Here is a 16,867-nt window from a genome sequence, read left to right on the forward strand (position 1 = left end):
GCCTTGTCCACCTCTAGCCCTTCAGAAGAAATCTTGTGACCAAGTACTATACCCTCAGTGACCATAAAATTGCATTTTTCCCAGTTGAGCACGAGGTTGGTCTCCACGCATCTCTCCAGAACTACATCAAGGTGCTTTAAGCACATTTCAAAAGATGATCCATAAACAGAAAAATCGTCCATGAACACCTCAATGCATTCTTCTATCAAGTCTGAAAAGATAGCTTGCATACACCGTTGAAATGTGGCCGGTGCGTTACATAATCCAAAAGGCATTCTTCGGTAAGCAAAGATGCCAAAAGGACACGTAAAAGCTGTTTTCTCATGGTCTGCCGGATTTACTGAAATTTGATTATACCCCGAATATCCGTCCAAGAAACAGTAGAAATTTTTGCCGGCGAGCCGCTCCAACATTTGGTCCATGAAAGGTAGTGGGAAATGATCTTTCCTTGTGGCTTGGTTCAACCTTCTATAGTCGATGCACATCCTCCACCCTGTTACTGTTCTCGTCGGAATCAACTCATTTTTATCGTTTTTGATCACCGTCATTCCGCCTTTCTTGGGGACCACTTGTACCGGACTCACCCATGCACTATCAGATATAGGATAAATCATTCCGGCTTCTAAAAGTTTGACAACTTCTTTCCGAACCACCTCTTTCATTGATGGATTCAAACGCCTTTGAGGTTGCGCAACCGGTTTGAAATTTTCCTCCATCATTATCTTGTGCATGCAATATGCTGGACTAATACCCTTCAAATCGGATAAAACCCACCCTATCGCACCTTGGTTCTTTTTCAATACTTGAATCAACTTATCTTCCTCTTGCGTGGACAATGTGTTGCTTATAATCACTGGTTTGGTACACTCATCTCCAAGAAACACATACTTTAAATGTGCCGGAAGCATCTTCAATTCTAACTTTTGCTCTTCAGTTTCCTTCTTTGCATCCAAATCTTCCACTAATTCCTCTTGATAGGCCAGCTCACCACAAGATTCTAGCTCGTGCAACATCGCTTCGATCTCTCGTTCCTCATTGTCAGTTAACACATTGTATGCTCCGATAAGGGATCTTTCCAAAGGATTAGAAATATGGATTTGATTCACGACCTCCACTACTTCCTCTTCACTTGCATCAATTCGAAAAGAATCATGCTTGTCAGTTGGATGTTTCATTGCTTCAAAAAGGTTAAAAGTCACCTCTTCATCTTGCACTCTAACCTTCATAAGCCCATCATCTATGTCGATCATCATCCGAGCGGTCTTCATAAAAGGTCTTCCAAGGATTAAGGGTACATCGCGGTCCTCATCCATCTCTACTATTACAAAATCCACCGAAAACAAAAATTTGTCCACTTTTACGAGCATGTCTTGGGCAATTCCGTATGGTGAGGTTGTAGACTTGTCTGCTAGTTGTAAGGTCATTCTTGTTGATTTAATCTCCACATTTCCCAATCGTTTGACAATAGAAAGAGGAATTAAATTTATACTAGAGCCCAAATCTATCAAACCGTTCCCAACGTATGTGCTTCCAATGGTTACCGGTAGAACAACCCGGCCCGGGTCGGACTCCTTCCGAGGTAAAGTCTTCTGGATGATTGCGCTACACCGTGCATCAAGAATGATGGTCTCATCTTCCACATGTCGCCTTTTCTTGGTAAGAATGTCTTTCATAAATTTAGCATACCGTGGCATTTGTTCTAATGCATCAGCAAATGGAATGTTGATTTGGAGTTGCTTGAAGATGTCCATGAATCGTGCATAGTGCCTAGCATTGTCTTTCCTTGATGGAGCATGTGGGTAGGGTAGATGTTGAGTTGGGATGACATTCACTCCCTTCTCCGATTTCTTCTTTTTCTTTGATTCAGCATCTTTTTTTCTTCACAATCAGTCTGCACAGCAGTGGGCAAAACCTGCTCTTTTCGCGGCGCGAAGGTGGTTCGCGGCGCGAACTGAGCATTTCCAGAATCATTTTTCCTCTCACCAACTATATCTGTTTCTTCCAGAATCCCATCAGTGGTGTTCTCTTCTACAATTTCTTCACCTTTTTCACTTACCAACGCTTTACCGCTCCTTGTGACAACTGCTTTGCAATGCTCCTTTGGATTTGGTTGAGTGTTAGCAGAAAAAGAAGGCCCTGCATTTTGTTCCGACAGCTGCTTCGCGAGTTGGCCTACTTGATTTTCCAGATTTTTAATTGCCGCCTCGTTACTCTTCTGATTTGCCATAGAAGCTTGCATGAATTGTTGAAGAGTATCTTCTAGCTTGGAATTTCCTCCTTGCGACTGCTGACCTTGAGAGTTTGGTTGTTGGTAAGGGCTTTGCTGTTGATAATTCTGGTTGTTGAATCTTGACGGTTGGTAACCTTGGTTGTTTCTTGGTTGATAGCCTTGATTGTTAGGCTGTTGTCTTTGATATCCCTGGTTTTGGTTGTTCACATAACTGACTTCTTCTTGAGGTGGAGGACAAAAACCAGTAGGATGATCCCCTTGACACAACTCACAACATGCTACTTGATGCTGAACTTGAAACCCTTGAATCTCTTTTATTTGCTGTGGAAGCTTGGCCATTTGTTGAGTAAGAAGCTCCACTTGTTGAGAGAGTAGCTTATTCTGCGCAAGGATGGCATCATTGGTATTCAACTCTAAAACTCCGGGCTTACATTGTGAAGGGCTACAATCATGTTGACCTTGATGATCATTACGGGCCATCCGTTCAATAATGACTTTAGCTTCTTCCGCAGTTTTTGATATAAGCGAACCACCCGCGGTGGCGTCCAGAAGTGTCTTATGGGTTGATTGGAGACCATTCAAAAAGATATGGATTTGAGTAAGCTCATCAAAACCATGTCCCTTACACTTCCTCAACATTGATTTGAATCTCTCCCAAGCTTCATTTAGAGATTCGTTTCCTCCTTGAGTGAATACCGCTATAGCCGTCTTGGCTTCCATGAATCGGGATTGAGGGAAGTATCTTTCTAAGAACTTTTCTTCTAATAGATTCCAATCCGTCATCACTCTTGATTCTTGATCAAGGTACCACTCCTTTGCTTTTCCCACTAATGAGTGTGGGAACATTCTCTTGAATAACGTCTCTTCACCCGCCTCGTCTATTCCCGCAGAACCCGCAATCTCATAGAATTTGATGAGATGGGTATACGGATCTTCGTGATCCATTCCGATGAATGGAGTTGCATAGAGAAGTTGGAGGATTCCGGTCTTCATCTCCGTATTTCTTCCTCCACGGGCAAATTGAGCATTCCTTCTTGGACTATTAGCGGACATTTCGGTACGATTATCCTCCGCCATGTTTCCTTCACAAGCTTCTACAACCACTTCTTCGATTGGAACAAGTGCGGAAGTAGATGCTTCTTCTCTCCGGTTCCTCTCTTCGGCTAGTTTCCTTCTTCTTCGTGTTTTGCTATTGAGCTTCCGAAGTGTTCTTTCAATTTCAGGATCGAATTGAAGTTGCTCCTCGGTCACTTTTCCTCGCATGCACTAGAATCTACAAAACTAACAAGCCAAGTGAAACAAAAGAGGGATAACAATAAAAGTAACAAAACTTAAAACAAAGAATTATTGCAATGCTTGTAATATCGACACCAATCCCCGGCAACGGCGCCAATTTGTTGAAAGAGTATATCTTTGGCAAATATTTTTGTATCGTATCCACAGAGATTGGGTAATATTACCGCCGTTCTATAATTCAAATGTTATAAGTTTAGAAAGTAACAGGGTTGTTTTGTTTGGAAAAGTATCTTGTTAATAAATGTTAACAAAAACTATTAAGTGGTTTTAGACAAATATAAAAGCTTGGCAAGATTGGAGTTCACTATTTCAAATATCTATGATTCCCTATGATAAATAATTAGACTCAAGATTATTGATGATGTTCAAATATCCTCTCAAAGTCATTTATGTCTAAATGAAATCGTGATAGTTACTATATTGATCCTTAGACGATCTCTCCACCTAACTATCAATATAGCAACCTTTAATGTTCAATATCAAAGAATAGTAATGAATAAATCTATCTCTACAACTTATTCACTACTTGAAAATCTGTTTTATGTCTAAACTCGAGTAATCTCTCTCGACAACTACTCAAATCTGGTTTTCAACTTAAAGCAAAAACAGTAATCAACACATCAACAATCTCTATCTCATATATAAATCAAAGTGAATACATAGATAGATGAGAATAGCTACTACCTCCAATCTTGACAAAAGGGAGTTTAGCTCCTCATCACCATTGTTACAAAGCAGAAGGTTTTAGAAGAAAAACTCTGTTTTTTCTAATATTGCAAAAGCTCTACAGCACAATGTGTGAATCAATGGAATAATGTTTCAATACCCTAGGTTAAACTATTTTGTCTCCACCAAAAAGGTTGACATTTCCCTAATTGGACATTGTCATCAGCAGCAGAAAAGCACTTCCCAGGCAGACATCAAAATGGCAATTACTTTTTCTGCACAGCAGCACATTTGACCCTTGGTCAGCTTGCTGGATTCGCAGCCTTCGCGGCGCGAAGGGAGTTCGCGGCGCGAACTGTTGCTTTCCCAGCTTCCTTGTTTGGCAAGCTTCCTCCAAAATGCCATGTTGAAACCAAGGTCTTGCTTATCCATAATTCTACACAACTAACAAAAAATGTGAAATAACTATTCGAAACAAAATAAATTAAACCTAATTGCATTTATACAAATTAATGAAGATAAAAGTGTGTAATTACATCAAAACTTGGTAAAAGGGACCAATAAAATGGTATAAAAAGTAGTACTAATTGGTCCCTAACAATAACGCACATGTTAAATCATGAATCATAACAATTAGACACACAAATTATTCATCACTTTCATCAAATTCAGGTTTATGTTCAAAACTTTAAAATTCCAACAATGACATAGAATCACATACACATAAACAGAATAATACACACACGAATTTGGCTACGAAAATCAGATAATACCACATCCTATTATCAATTTTAAGATTATCATACAACAACAATAAATCATGATAAAGTTCACATAATCCCTAAAGAGAGTAATGGTATCTCTTATCTACCTTTCATGTAAAACACTCATATAGAAGCACTGTATCCCCCCTTACCTCAGATTTTCAGAAAAATTCTGAATTGGGTTGATGGTTTTTGCGTCCCTCTTAAAGCAGTAATTGTTGGGGGAGTTTTTCACTAGGGAGCATTGAACATTGTGGGGCTTCTTCTTTTGGAGCAACACCTTTGGGACATCACATATTCACCCAAAACCTTAAGATAATAGGTGAGTGAGTTCTCTTACTTATAAATGATCAACTCTCCATATTTCCAACCAATGTGGAACTATTACTCACACTACTCAAACTTGTTACATTCTCAGCACTCCCCCTCAAGTGTGAATCCTCAAGTGTGAATCCACAATATGGTACCGTTGACACTCTTTAACCGAACATTTCTTACTCATCACTCTTGTGGCGCCGTTGACTTTCAATACAAGTAAGTCGGTCTATTTCTCGAATCAAAGGCTCATAATACCAAGTGTTAGGGGAGTTTTTCACTAGGGAACATTGAACACTGTGAGACTTCTTCTTTTGGTGCAACACCTTTGTGAGAGACATATCACATATTCATCCAAAACCTTAAGGTGATAGGTGAGTGAATTCTCTTACTTATAAATGTTCAACTCTCCATATTTCCAATCAATGTGGAACTATTACCCACACTACTCACACTTGCTACATTCTCAACACTTGCACATTTATTTCACGCACTGACTCTTCAAAAATCCCATTAACCCCTTTTTATCTCTAAAAAAGCTAATCTATTCTCTTAATAATTACACTAAGACCTAGCTCTCCTTATTTTTCTCGGTGCTTCCCTTATTTTTTCTAAATTTATACTTTTCCCCCCAAAACCCTATTTTTAAAAATTATTATAATTAATTAGTTAAAAATAAATATCAATTCTAATTATTTCCAATTAATTTAATTATTCTACCCACCAAAGCTCCCACTACACTCCACCATGCAGTACATACACATACAACTTAATATATTTTTTAATTAAAAGCGCACCACATACTAATTAATTAAATAAATTTTGAAATATTTGATTAAATAGATTGTTCAAATTTCGGGGTGTTACACAAGACACTTAGATGGAAACTGAGAAAGATATGAATTTGAATTATTAGAAAGAAGTGTAATTTGGAAATCTGAATTCATAATTATTTATACTTGAATTATACCTTTTGAAAATAGTCTAATATCATGAATCATTGACATGATTGACAAATGAAGTTTGGAAATCGTTGAAATCGGATTGAATATGAAAAGGTGTCATTGCTTAAGTGATAATCGGTAACACATTATCGTAACCGTCTACAATTGAAGCTGAAAAACTATTTTCAAAAATTTTCTTGGTTTTAACTGTTTATAGGGTTTGGTTAACTGATCATAGCTGCTATGATTTCCAAAAATGTTAAATTTTTCGTTCTTGTAACTAGTTAACACATTTGTATAACTAGTTATACAACCGTTTGAAATTCTAAAAACCAGCTTGTAATCACATGATCTCAAATGAACTAACTTTAAAATATGTTTGAGTGCTTAGAGATGAAGGATGCAAGATTGTTTTGAGTAATATGGTAATATACAAAGCTTAACCGTTACTTTTACCTTATTTTTGAGATCAATCCAATAAAGTCCAATGTCATCTTGAAGATTGTTTGTGATCCAAGTCTTGTCACCATAGTTTTCTTTGAATTTAAAACTTTTTCCTTCTTTGATAATACATTTGATTTTGATACTTTATCTTCATCAAAACATAATATATCGTCGGAAGCTTGTCTTCACAAATGTACTCTAGTAATGGATATGCGCCAAAAGTAGTTACCGTAAAGATCACATTATTGACGGATAATTGAGGCGATGCGAGACTGGAAGGTTGATCGGGAGCCTTCGGTACGATCTTGGAGGTAGTTACATCCATTCCTCGATAATTATGATACAAATATGCGTTTATATCTAGGATGATTTGTTCGTGAAATTTACGAGGGAATAAGAAGTCCTGAAATTCGAGAAATTAAAGTCAAAATGATGCTTGATTGAACCAAACACGACAAATCACCGCGTTCTATTCCGGGTGCTCTTGATTTGGTGACCTGAGAAGGTTTCGAACTGGCGAATTGAAGAGCTGATGTGAGATCATGGAAAACACGGGAGTCAGACATTGTTTCCCACAAACGATGTCATTGTTCCGTGCTAGAACCATAAATAGTTGAAGTAAGTGGTGAGGAATCCTGAATCGATGGTGTCGATCTCGGATAAGGTGGTGCGGGTGGACATGCAATGTTAACACTCCAACACCCAAGTCAGTTCAATATTCATGATGATTATAGTGAAAGTGAAGATCAGAAGAGTATAAATTGCTTTTCGGGTGAGATGATTTTATACCTTAGACATGTAGAGTGAATTTGAGTTGATTTAGGCCCTAGCCATTTAGGCATTTGACCGACTCATAACAGGTAGATTTTTATCATACTTTTACTTTTTATTTCACATTGGTGCTATTGGAGATTTTGTTTCTTTTAGGAGGTTTATAATAGAAAGTCTTGATTGAGAAAAAAATCTTATATTTGGATTATGAGAAAACACATATACAAATGATGGTGTTGTTAGAATTGCATAGTTCATATTTTCTTTTGAAATCAATGCTAAATTTATGTATTTATAATGTTGAGCATAATCAAGATGATGGAGAAAGTGAGAAAGATTAGAGAAAATCCTTAACATGACAATGGTTAGAAAATTATATAATTAAGGTCAAAATTGATATTGACATTGAATGACAAAACGATTTAGAAGGGGATATGGATATGACACACATCTATAATAATATCGTATGAATTTGATGAAACTAAAATTAAAATTAAGTCTTACATGGGACATAAGTAGATCACACACCTCAATTTTTAGAAGAGAAATATAGATATGACATAAATTTTTTAAATATTATCATATATTTTTAATGGATCTAAGATTTAAATTAAGTCATGCACGAATAAGTTGCACACTCAATTCTCATGTATAGTATACTATTATCATTTAATTAATATAAAATTAAAATTAAATTAGCTTTAAAAAATTAAAATTAAGTCATATATGACATACGACATAAGTAAAACGTGCATCTTAGTCTTTATCATACCAGTAATATGAAAAGAAAATTAAAAAGCAATGGCCCAATAATTTATTTTAGGAAAATTATTTAACTATACAAAGTAAATAATTATGATCTAATATTTATAATAATAAAAACTAAAAACTAAAAACCATGCAATGAATTATTTTTTGCCTAGAAAAGAAATATATTAGAAAAATATAAAATTTTGGTAGGAGCATGAATGTAGGACATAAACAAAAAAATTGTCATTGTCTTTAAAGTTTATTTGACAAAGATATATCACACCACCGATCTGACCAGATCATAATATCCTATGTTACACACTTCAACTCTAACTCAGTTTCATGTCTTAGTTAATCCATTCCTTTTGTTTTTGACCTAATTTCAACCCAAGTCAAATCCAATTCAATACCTTTTCTTCAGATTCCCCAAATCTAAACTGGATTTCTGCTCAATTTCCCCTTTTTCAGATCCAACAATACCTCAAATTCAATGGCGGTTCAACAAAAAGGCAAGCTTTTTATCTTCTGTTTGTTTATCTTTTTCTCTTCTGTTCATGTTTCTTGTAACCCTAATAATACCCCTGAATCATCATGTTCAATACAATCACCGTCCAATGATGAATCTGTTTCTGAATACAAAACAACTAATGATCAATTGAATCAACAAGTTTTGTTGAATAAGCTTGAAGAGTTAGTGAGAAATCTGAGTGATATAGTTGCAAGATTAGAGTCAAAGCAATTGCAGCAAGAGCTTCCGAAGGTTGCTCAAGAGAAAAGTAGGTATACTCAGGTAAAGGGTGGTGGTGGTGATGATGGGAGATCGAGTAATAGTAAAGTAGTTGTTGAAGATGGTGGTGAATTTGAGGGGAAAACTCAAAATGGTGAGAGAGCTAAGGGAATGTCTGTAACCAAGTATACTCCTTTTTGGTCAGAGAGGTTTCAATTTGCATCTGCTGTGAAATTGGATTCTGATGCAACTTGTATAAATGTTTTGCCTTTTAAGGATCATGAAGGGTTAAGTAAGTATGTAGCAGTTAGTGATGAGAAGGGGAGAGTTTATGTGTTTTTGAGAAATGGGGATGTGTTGGTTGAGTTTGATACTTTATTGGATTCGCCTATTACGGCTATGGTTTCGTATACTTCTGCTTTTAAGAATGAGAGCTTTGTTGTAACTGGTCATGAAAATGGGGGGATGTTGATACATAGAGTTTGGGAGGGAACGAGTGGCGAAGATTGGAGTTCGCTGTTCATGGAAAATGTTGGTAAGTTTGTGTCACCTGAAAATCACGAGAATGGTTTGGCTATAACTTTGTTAGAAGTTCATTTTGTAAGGAGGATGAAGTACATTCTATCGGCCGATACTAGTGGGAAGATTAAGGTTTTTAAGGAAAGCGGTTTGTTTTATGGTTCTGTTATGCCGAGTACTAAGCCGTTGGTTTTCTTGAAGCAAAGGCTTATGTTTTTGACAGAAACTGGTGCGGGCTCAATTGATTTAAGGGGCATGAAAATCAGAGAGTCTGAATGTGAAGGGTTGAACCATTCTCTTGCTAGAGGTTATGTTTTCGATGCCACGGAGCGTTCCAAGGCTTATGGATTTACGTCGGACGGTGATTTGATTTATATCCTGTTGCTTGGAGATGTAATGAACTTCAAGTGCAGAGTTAGGTATAAGAAGAAGTTTGAAATGGAGGAGCCTCTTGCCATGCAGGTAATTAAAGGGTACTTGCTTATTGTTAACCCTAAAAAGGTTTTTGTGTTTAATGTTTCGTCTCCTCATTATGTGAGAGTCGGGGTGCCTCGGCCAATTTTCTCCTCAAGCATCGATGAGCTTAGATCATCATTCTTGAATAATCCGACGCCGAGTCTGGACGACGAAACAAAAGTGATGATACCGTTGATAGCTAGTGACCGCGAAAAGCTTGTTATCGTTGGACTTGGAGGCGGTTATGTTGGAATGTATCATTCCAACCTACCTATCTTTAAAGGCGAGTTCAATACCATGTTATGGACTAGTCCGGTATTGTTCTTTGTACTTTTCCTTTTCGGGGCTTGGCATTTCTTCTCCAAGAAGAAGGAAGCACTTACATCGTGGGGACCGGATGATCCCTTAGCATCAGCATCCGGTGCTCCCTTGGCATCTAGTTCAAGCGAAAGATCTTTTGTCGACTCTTCTTCGAGAACTTCTGCTGACGTTATGGATCTTAGAAGTGGAACTCTCAGAGGTCCACCACCGCCTAGAAGGTACGGCTCTCCTACAAGGTTTCCTGGTGGAGCAGCAAGTACCTATAGACTTGGTACCGCTGATCACAATCCTAGACCAGCTTCAGTCGATCCCGATTTTCGAGCAACGTCCGAGCTTAAATATAGGGCATCGACTATGGATCCTCCCGGTTTCCCGAAAAGAAGAGATGGCATGTTTGTAGGAAATCAAGTTGTAAATGATCGCAGTTGAGCGGCGCGGCACTCATCTCTAACTAGTTCAAGAGATTTCCTTAGTTTTTAATCCTTTGATGTCTCACTGTGTTTTAGCTTTCAAGGGAAATAAATTTTTATGAGAAGCTTCAATGTTTTTTGGTTTAATCATGTTCTTGTGTTTGAGTTATACAAGGTCCTTCACTTTTAGTGTCTGTGACAACACAATTGTTTTGAAACTCACAGCATTTTCTTTACAAGTAGTTGATAGAAAGAAAAAGTGACTCTATCTTCTTTTCATAGAGTAATAACTAATTTTAAGATTTATGATATGTATTTCATCTTTTTATTGTCATTTTTATGACTGTTTTTACAATTAAATATGAAATGAATATTTAAGTATTGGCTAGTTCTTTCTTTCTTTTTTTAGTAAATAAAGAATATGAAGTCTTGATGAATTGCTTAAGATAGGATTAGGCAACAACATATATATATGTGTGACCAAATAAAAACAATAGGAATGTAACTAGTAACCGCTACTCCTTTTGATCTTAAATCTTAAATATTAAATATAAGAGTAAAGAATTATCCAAACCCAAATTAATTTTTGAGATAATAAAAGATTCTATTAAATTCTTTATAAAATTTAAATCACGAATGACCTTTCAATTTGCATTTTTTAATAATTATGTGGACAAGTGTATTATATTTTTTTTTTCATTTTTCAAATATTAAATTATTTTAATTTTTATTTTCAATTTTATTTTTAAATAATTCAAATTTAAAAATATAAAAAAAAAAGTCCAAATTTATTTTTAGAAGGAATTGAATCAAGTGACCTTCAAATCACATCATATCTTTAACAATAAGTTTATGTCATTAATATTTTTAATGATGAATATTTAACTTAATAATTTAAAATAAATATTTATTTATTTATTTATTTTAAATAACACATAAATAAATATTCACTTATTTTAAATTATTTTTTGTTTAAAATTCAAAATCATTTAATGTTTCTACGGATCATAAGAATTATCTTTCACTAGTTTACATTAGCTTTTGGTAAAGATATATGATTTGACTTAAAGGTTCATGAATTCAATTCTCTTTGAGAATAAATTTTACCTTTTTTGTTTAATATTTTCAAATATGAAATTGTTTAAAAATAAAAATAAATTTAATAGTAAAGAAATTAATAAATAAAATCTAACATTGTTGTCCACTTAATTATTAAAAAATACATGTAACATAAATAATATACATGATGTAGGAAGAAAAACTAATTTAAAAAAAATATTAAGAAAAATTAATATGAACAGGTTAAATTTTATAAAAGATTAAATAATATTTTTTATTTTCTTGAGTTCTTATAAGAGATCAAATAGATCTTCACTCAAAATATTAAAAAAAAAAAAAAAAGTTAAAATGTGTTTGATACAAATATGTTTCAAATTTGAAGGAGTACTATTGAATATATTCTAAGTTCATGGAATTATATGAGAACTTGTTTCTTTTGGGCAATGAAAGAGGTAAACTAACATCGAATAAATAAGGATATGCATTGTTAATGAATAAAAAATGTATTAATCCATTAATAATTTATTAAAAAAAATCTAAAAAATTAAATTCAATCAATCCATTAAAAATAAAATTTATCATATTCATCTATTAACATTAAAATTTCATCCATTGATAAAATTAATTTAATTATTTGCTTTTCAATAGTGTATTTTATATTTTATATTTTACAATTTTTTTAATTTCTCTAAAATAACTTGTTATTTATATCAATGCAATGAATCATTCTTTTCTTCAATTTTTTGGATAGTGCACGACAAGTTTTCAAATATCAACAAAAGAAGTTTAAAGAGAGAATGTGAACATTTCGAGATTGTTTTTTAAAATAAATTCAAAAATAATTATATTTTTAAAAAAATATCAAATTAATCATGTTTTAAATTTAAAAAAATGTATTGACAAAAGATGTAGTCAAACTCATTGACGTATGCATATAACTTTTATACACAGTAGCCACTATCTATGGCGCATATATATAATATTTATACACAATAGTCGGTGCTTATGACGCATGCATACAATTTTTGTACACAGTAGTCATTGCATGTCACATTGTGTTGTCTTGTTATATCAACTTTTGTACTAGTATAGAATAGTGTCTGTCTGTGGCACATGCTCCTAGAGGATGCATGCATGCGCCATATGCAGTGACACGATCTATATGCACGCGTCATGCATGTTGGCGCCTATGTACACAAATTGTATGAATGCATCAATGGATTTCGCTACACCATTATCAGCGTTTTTTTATTTAAAACATGGTTAGTCTAATTTTTTTCTTTAAAATTTAAAACCTGGCACAATGTTGTAACTGGTTATAGTATTTGAGTAACCGGATACACTGGTTAAGTAATCACTTTTTAAAAGAGCTTTTCATTTCAGTCAAGGTTCATCCTCATCCTCCTTATCTCACCTTGGAAACCCTCACCATTTAAACACTTCATTCACCACCCACCAAATCCCCACAAAAATCTTCATTACCCACTCATTATTCCATCTATAAAATAAAAACTCCGTCCTTTGACTCCATCAATGTCACCCTTTGGTTTTGGTATTATTTTTTGTTATGCTAATGCTATTATTTGCAAAGAATTCTCTAAATCTATGCATACATAATTTGAGATTAGTCTGATGGAAGAATTTAAATTCTTTATGGGGATTCAAATCAACCAAAATTCAGAAGGAACATATATCCATCAAAGTAAATATACAAGAGAATTTCTGAAGAAGTTTGACTTGTCAGAGTGTAAACCACCCAATACTCTAATGTATCCAACATGTATTACGAAGAAATATGAAAGCAAACAGGTAGAGCAAAAGGTATATTGAGGTATAATTGGACTTCTCTTATACTTAACTGCTTCTAGACCTTATATTTTATTCAGCGTATGTCTTTGTTCTAGATTCCAATCAGATCCTAGAGAAATTTCACTTAATAATTATTAAGAAGATCTTTAGATATCTGGTATGTACTACTAACCTTGGATTGTTTTATATATGTGTATGTGCGTGTGTTAGTAGTATTCAATGATATCAATTACTAACTGATTTTATGTGCATGACTAAGTATGTGAATGATTTCATATTGATATATGCTAATTAGTAGGATTGTATGCTACAAACTATTTGATACTAAATTCATGCATGACTAAGTCTACGAATGATTACATGATTGTTTGTGTGGTTTAGAGCAATTGAATGGACTATGTGTAAGCTTCTGAATGCTGATGCTTCTGAATTTTGTTGTTGTTGGTGCTTTGCTGATGAAATGATTTGAAGATCCATACATATACTAGTTATCACTTGTTCTCATGGAAGGAGTGTTACTTATCTTGAAGAGTTATTTTGCCGCAATTTTTCAAATGGGGAGATTGTTGTTCCTATTGGATTGACTGCATTTTAGAAAAACAACAACTTCGAGAAATGATCAAGTATTCAAGATTGGACTAGCTTGCTAAAGCTGTATGAAGCTACAGAAAGGACACATGTTGAGCGCGATTGCTCTAACATGTTGGTACGATATCTGGGTCTTGTGCAATAGACACCATAATGTTGCGTTTTGGAGTATGTTCTGCAGAAATTTGTTAAGGATTTTATTGTTATTGATTTAACGATATGATTAGGTGATTTATTTGACAACTAGAGAAAGATTAATTTGGATTTAAATAAATATTTGAATTTGAATTTAAATTAAAAAAAATCATATCTTGTTGGAGATATTCAAGGAGCAAAACATATATCCAACATATTCTACATTATTTTTGGACGAATTCAAAGATATTATCCAATGAGAAAATCTCATAGTTACTTTGCTATATAAGGAGCTCAAACCTACATTAGAAAGCAAGTACTTCCATTGAATATCTTAGAGTGTTAGGTTATGTGCCTTGTATTCCATGCTAATTCCCTAATAGGATTAAAGTAGAATTGTTTATGTGCACCTCTATGTTTCAGTAACTTGGTATAAAAGATTTATTTAGTTGAGTTATAATCAATATTTTTATGCCCACCTCTATGTTTCAGTAACTTGACATAAAAGGTTTGTCTAGTTGAGTTATATTATTTAACATTCTTTCATCCTATGAAGATTGAAGTTGATCACTAGAGTGTAGTGGTTGTTTGTCCCTGTTGTTGGTTTTGTGGCAGATAAGAAAGTGAGTAGGTTCTCATATTTAGGGGGAGACTCTAAATAGAAAGTCATTGGGTAATGTTAGGGAGAGGCACTGAACAACACAGGGTTTGTTGTTGTTTATAAGTCTAATTATACTAAACTACTAATAATGAATTCTATTTCTTGGATTGTGGATTCAGCCCCTCAGACATTAGTGTAGTATCACCGAACTGGATAAACAATTGATTGTGTTCTTTATTTATTTCTTGCTCCATCAACTATTACTTATTAGTGTAGTGGTTTTAATCTATCTTGCCGAACCTTTTATTGAAGCGTCGAGTTCGACATCTATCTCCCGAGGAACAAATTTCATCATCAAGAAAAGAGAATCAAGAAGAAGGTGCTGATATGATCGATGTATCTAACAATAAATCTTGAAGCCTCAGAGTAATGAGAGAAAGGAAGTGTGAAAACCCGTCAGGTTGTGTCTGTATGTGTTTATCTGAGTGATGAAAGTTTTGTAAAAGTAAGGAAGTAACTCTTAAGTTCTAAGGTAACTCACACACACATTTAAACTTTTTTTCTAACCTTTTTATATCTTGAAAATATTTTCAAGACCGAGCTAAGTGATTAAGAAATTGTCCATTATCTTTTAAAATGTTTTTTGAACTACTCAGTCGATTTGATACTTTTTCCAATTTCTTGGATTTTTTTTTAACTAGCCAATCGGTTTGAACATTAAGCCAAACGATTTGATAAGGCCTAAATAATTAACCAAAGGATTATGACAACATCTTAGTGACTTATACCTACCCTGTATCCTTTCTTCTATTTTAATCGATCGTAATCGATTATTTTGAGGACATCTAATCGACTGGCAATTCAATTCGCCCATGGATCTTTTCCTTTTTTGGATTTTTCTCCTCCTATACAAAGGAGGATCGCCTCATTTCATTTCACAACATTTTCCAAAGCTTTACATTTTTTTGGAATTTATCTTTCTATTTTGTCTCTTTTTATATCTATAAATATTTTATTTCACTTAAGTTGTCTTGGTGCGTTTGACTGAAACATTACTTGTGCGAAAGAATTTGTATTGATTGTGTTGTTGTTTTAATTTTTAAGAGCACGATACTCTTGGGATATTGAGTTTGGTTCGTGAGATAAACCAATCATAAAATCTATGTTTTAGGTCATAAGTTAAGATATTGTCCTAATCGTTTGGTTAATCCTTTAGGCCTTATCCAACGATTGCATGGTTTAAAAAAGTTTTTCCAGTCAATTGACTTAAGTCCCCAATCGATTGGGTAAAGGCTTTAAAAAAAGACAATGTACAGTTTTTTAATCACTTGGCCCAGTTTTGAAAATATTTTTAAGATATAAAAAACTTAGAAAAAGACTTTTGAGTATGTGTGTGTAATACCCTAAATTTCCCCCCGCATAAATTAAAAACATTTATTAGAGTAAAACAAATCAACATGCAATTTAGGATGCTATGCTACAACATACAATCAACCTGCTCAACTGAAAAGACATGTAACACTTTACATTTATAAAAATAGTAGGAATACCCACATGTCTGAATGTTAACTTTTATTAAATCGCAACGGAACAACAATAACAAACAGTAAACTCAACATATCCAACATCAATATAACATGTCATATAAGAAAGGTTAAATCATAAAGAAAGACACATCATTCCAATTCCCCAGTGTTACACATCAGAGCAGATACTGACACAAAAATAAAACGGAAGACTTCATCTTCCACTCACATTTGAGCTCATACTGTGGATTATCTGCACGTTATCCACGTGGAGGCAACATTCAAACAGAAGGGGTGAGATATCATAATTATATAAATGAAAGCATGGTAACAAGGAAGCATCAGATTATCACATGCACATCACCCCTTCCATAACACAATTCCACATAACAACTATTCGCAACATAATACCAACATAACAACCATCCGACATAATAACAACATAATCAATCATCCACATAATATCAAATGCAACCAATATACAATGAAATGAGACTCAACAATTCGACTCAATGCATGTGGTATCAATACGTGAA

At 34.2% G+C, this 16,867-nt stretch overlaps 1 protein-coding gene across 1 annotated transcript; it reads left to right on the forward strand.

The window, feature by feature from the left end:
• The first annotated feature begins 8,415 nt into the window (after positions 1-8,415).
• Positions 8,416-10,947, forward strand: LOC127098437 (uncharacterized membrane protein At1g75140). The gene has a single exon (XM_051037036.1). It carries the CDS (start codon positions 8,671-8,673, stop codon positions 10,630-10,632), a length of 1,962 nt encoding a protein of 653 aa, XP_050892993.1. The 5' UTR covers positions 8,416-8,670; the 3' UTR covers positions 10,633-10,947.
• The last annotated feature ends 5,920 nt before the right edge of the window (positions 10,948-16,867 follow it).

This window comes from Lathyrus oleraceus, chromosome 6, assembly GCF_024323335.1.
Source record: "Lathyrus oleraceus cultivar Zhongwan6 chromosome 6, CAAS_Psat_ZW6_1.0, whole genome shotgun sequence".
NCBI lineage: Eukaryota > Viridiplantae > Streptophyta > Magnoliopsida > Fabales > Fabaceae > Lathyrus > Lathyrus oleraceus.

Bases quoted from the DNA above. Each gene is read 5' to 3' on its own strand.
- LOC127098437 (XM_051037036.1), top strand. From the start codon at position 8,671: ATGGCGGTTCAACAAAAAGGCAAGCTTTTTATCTTCTGTTTGTTTATC.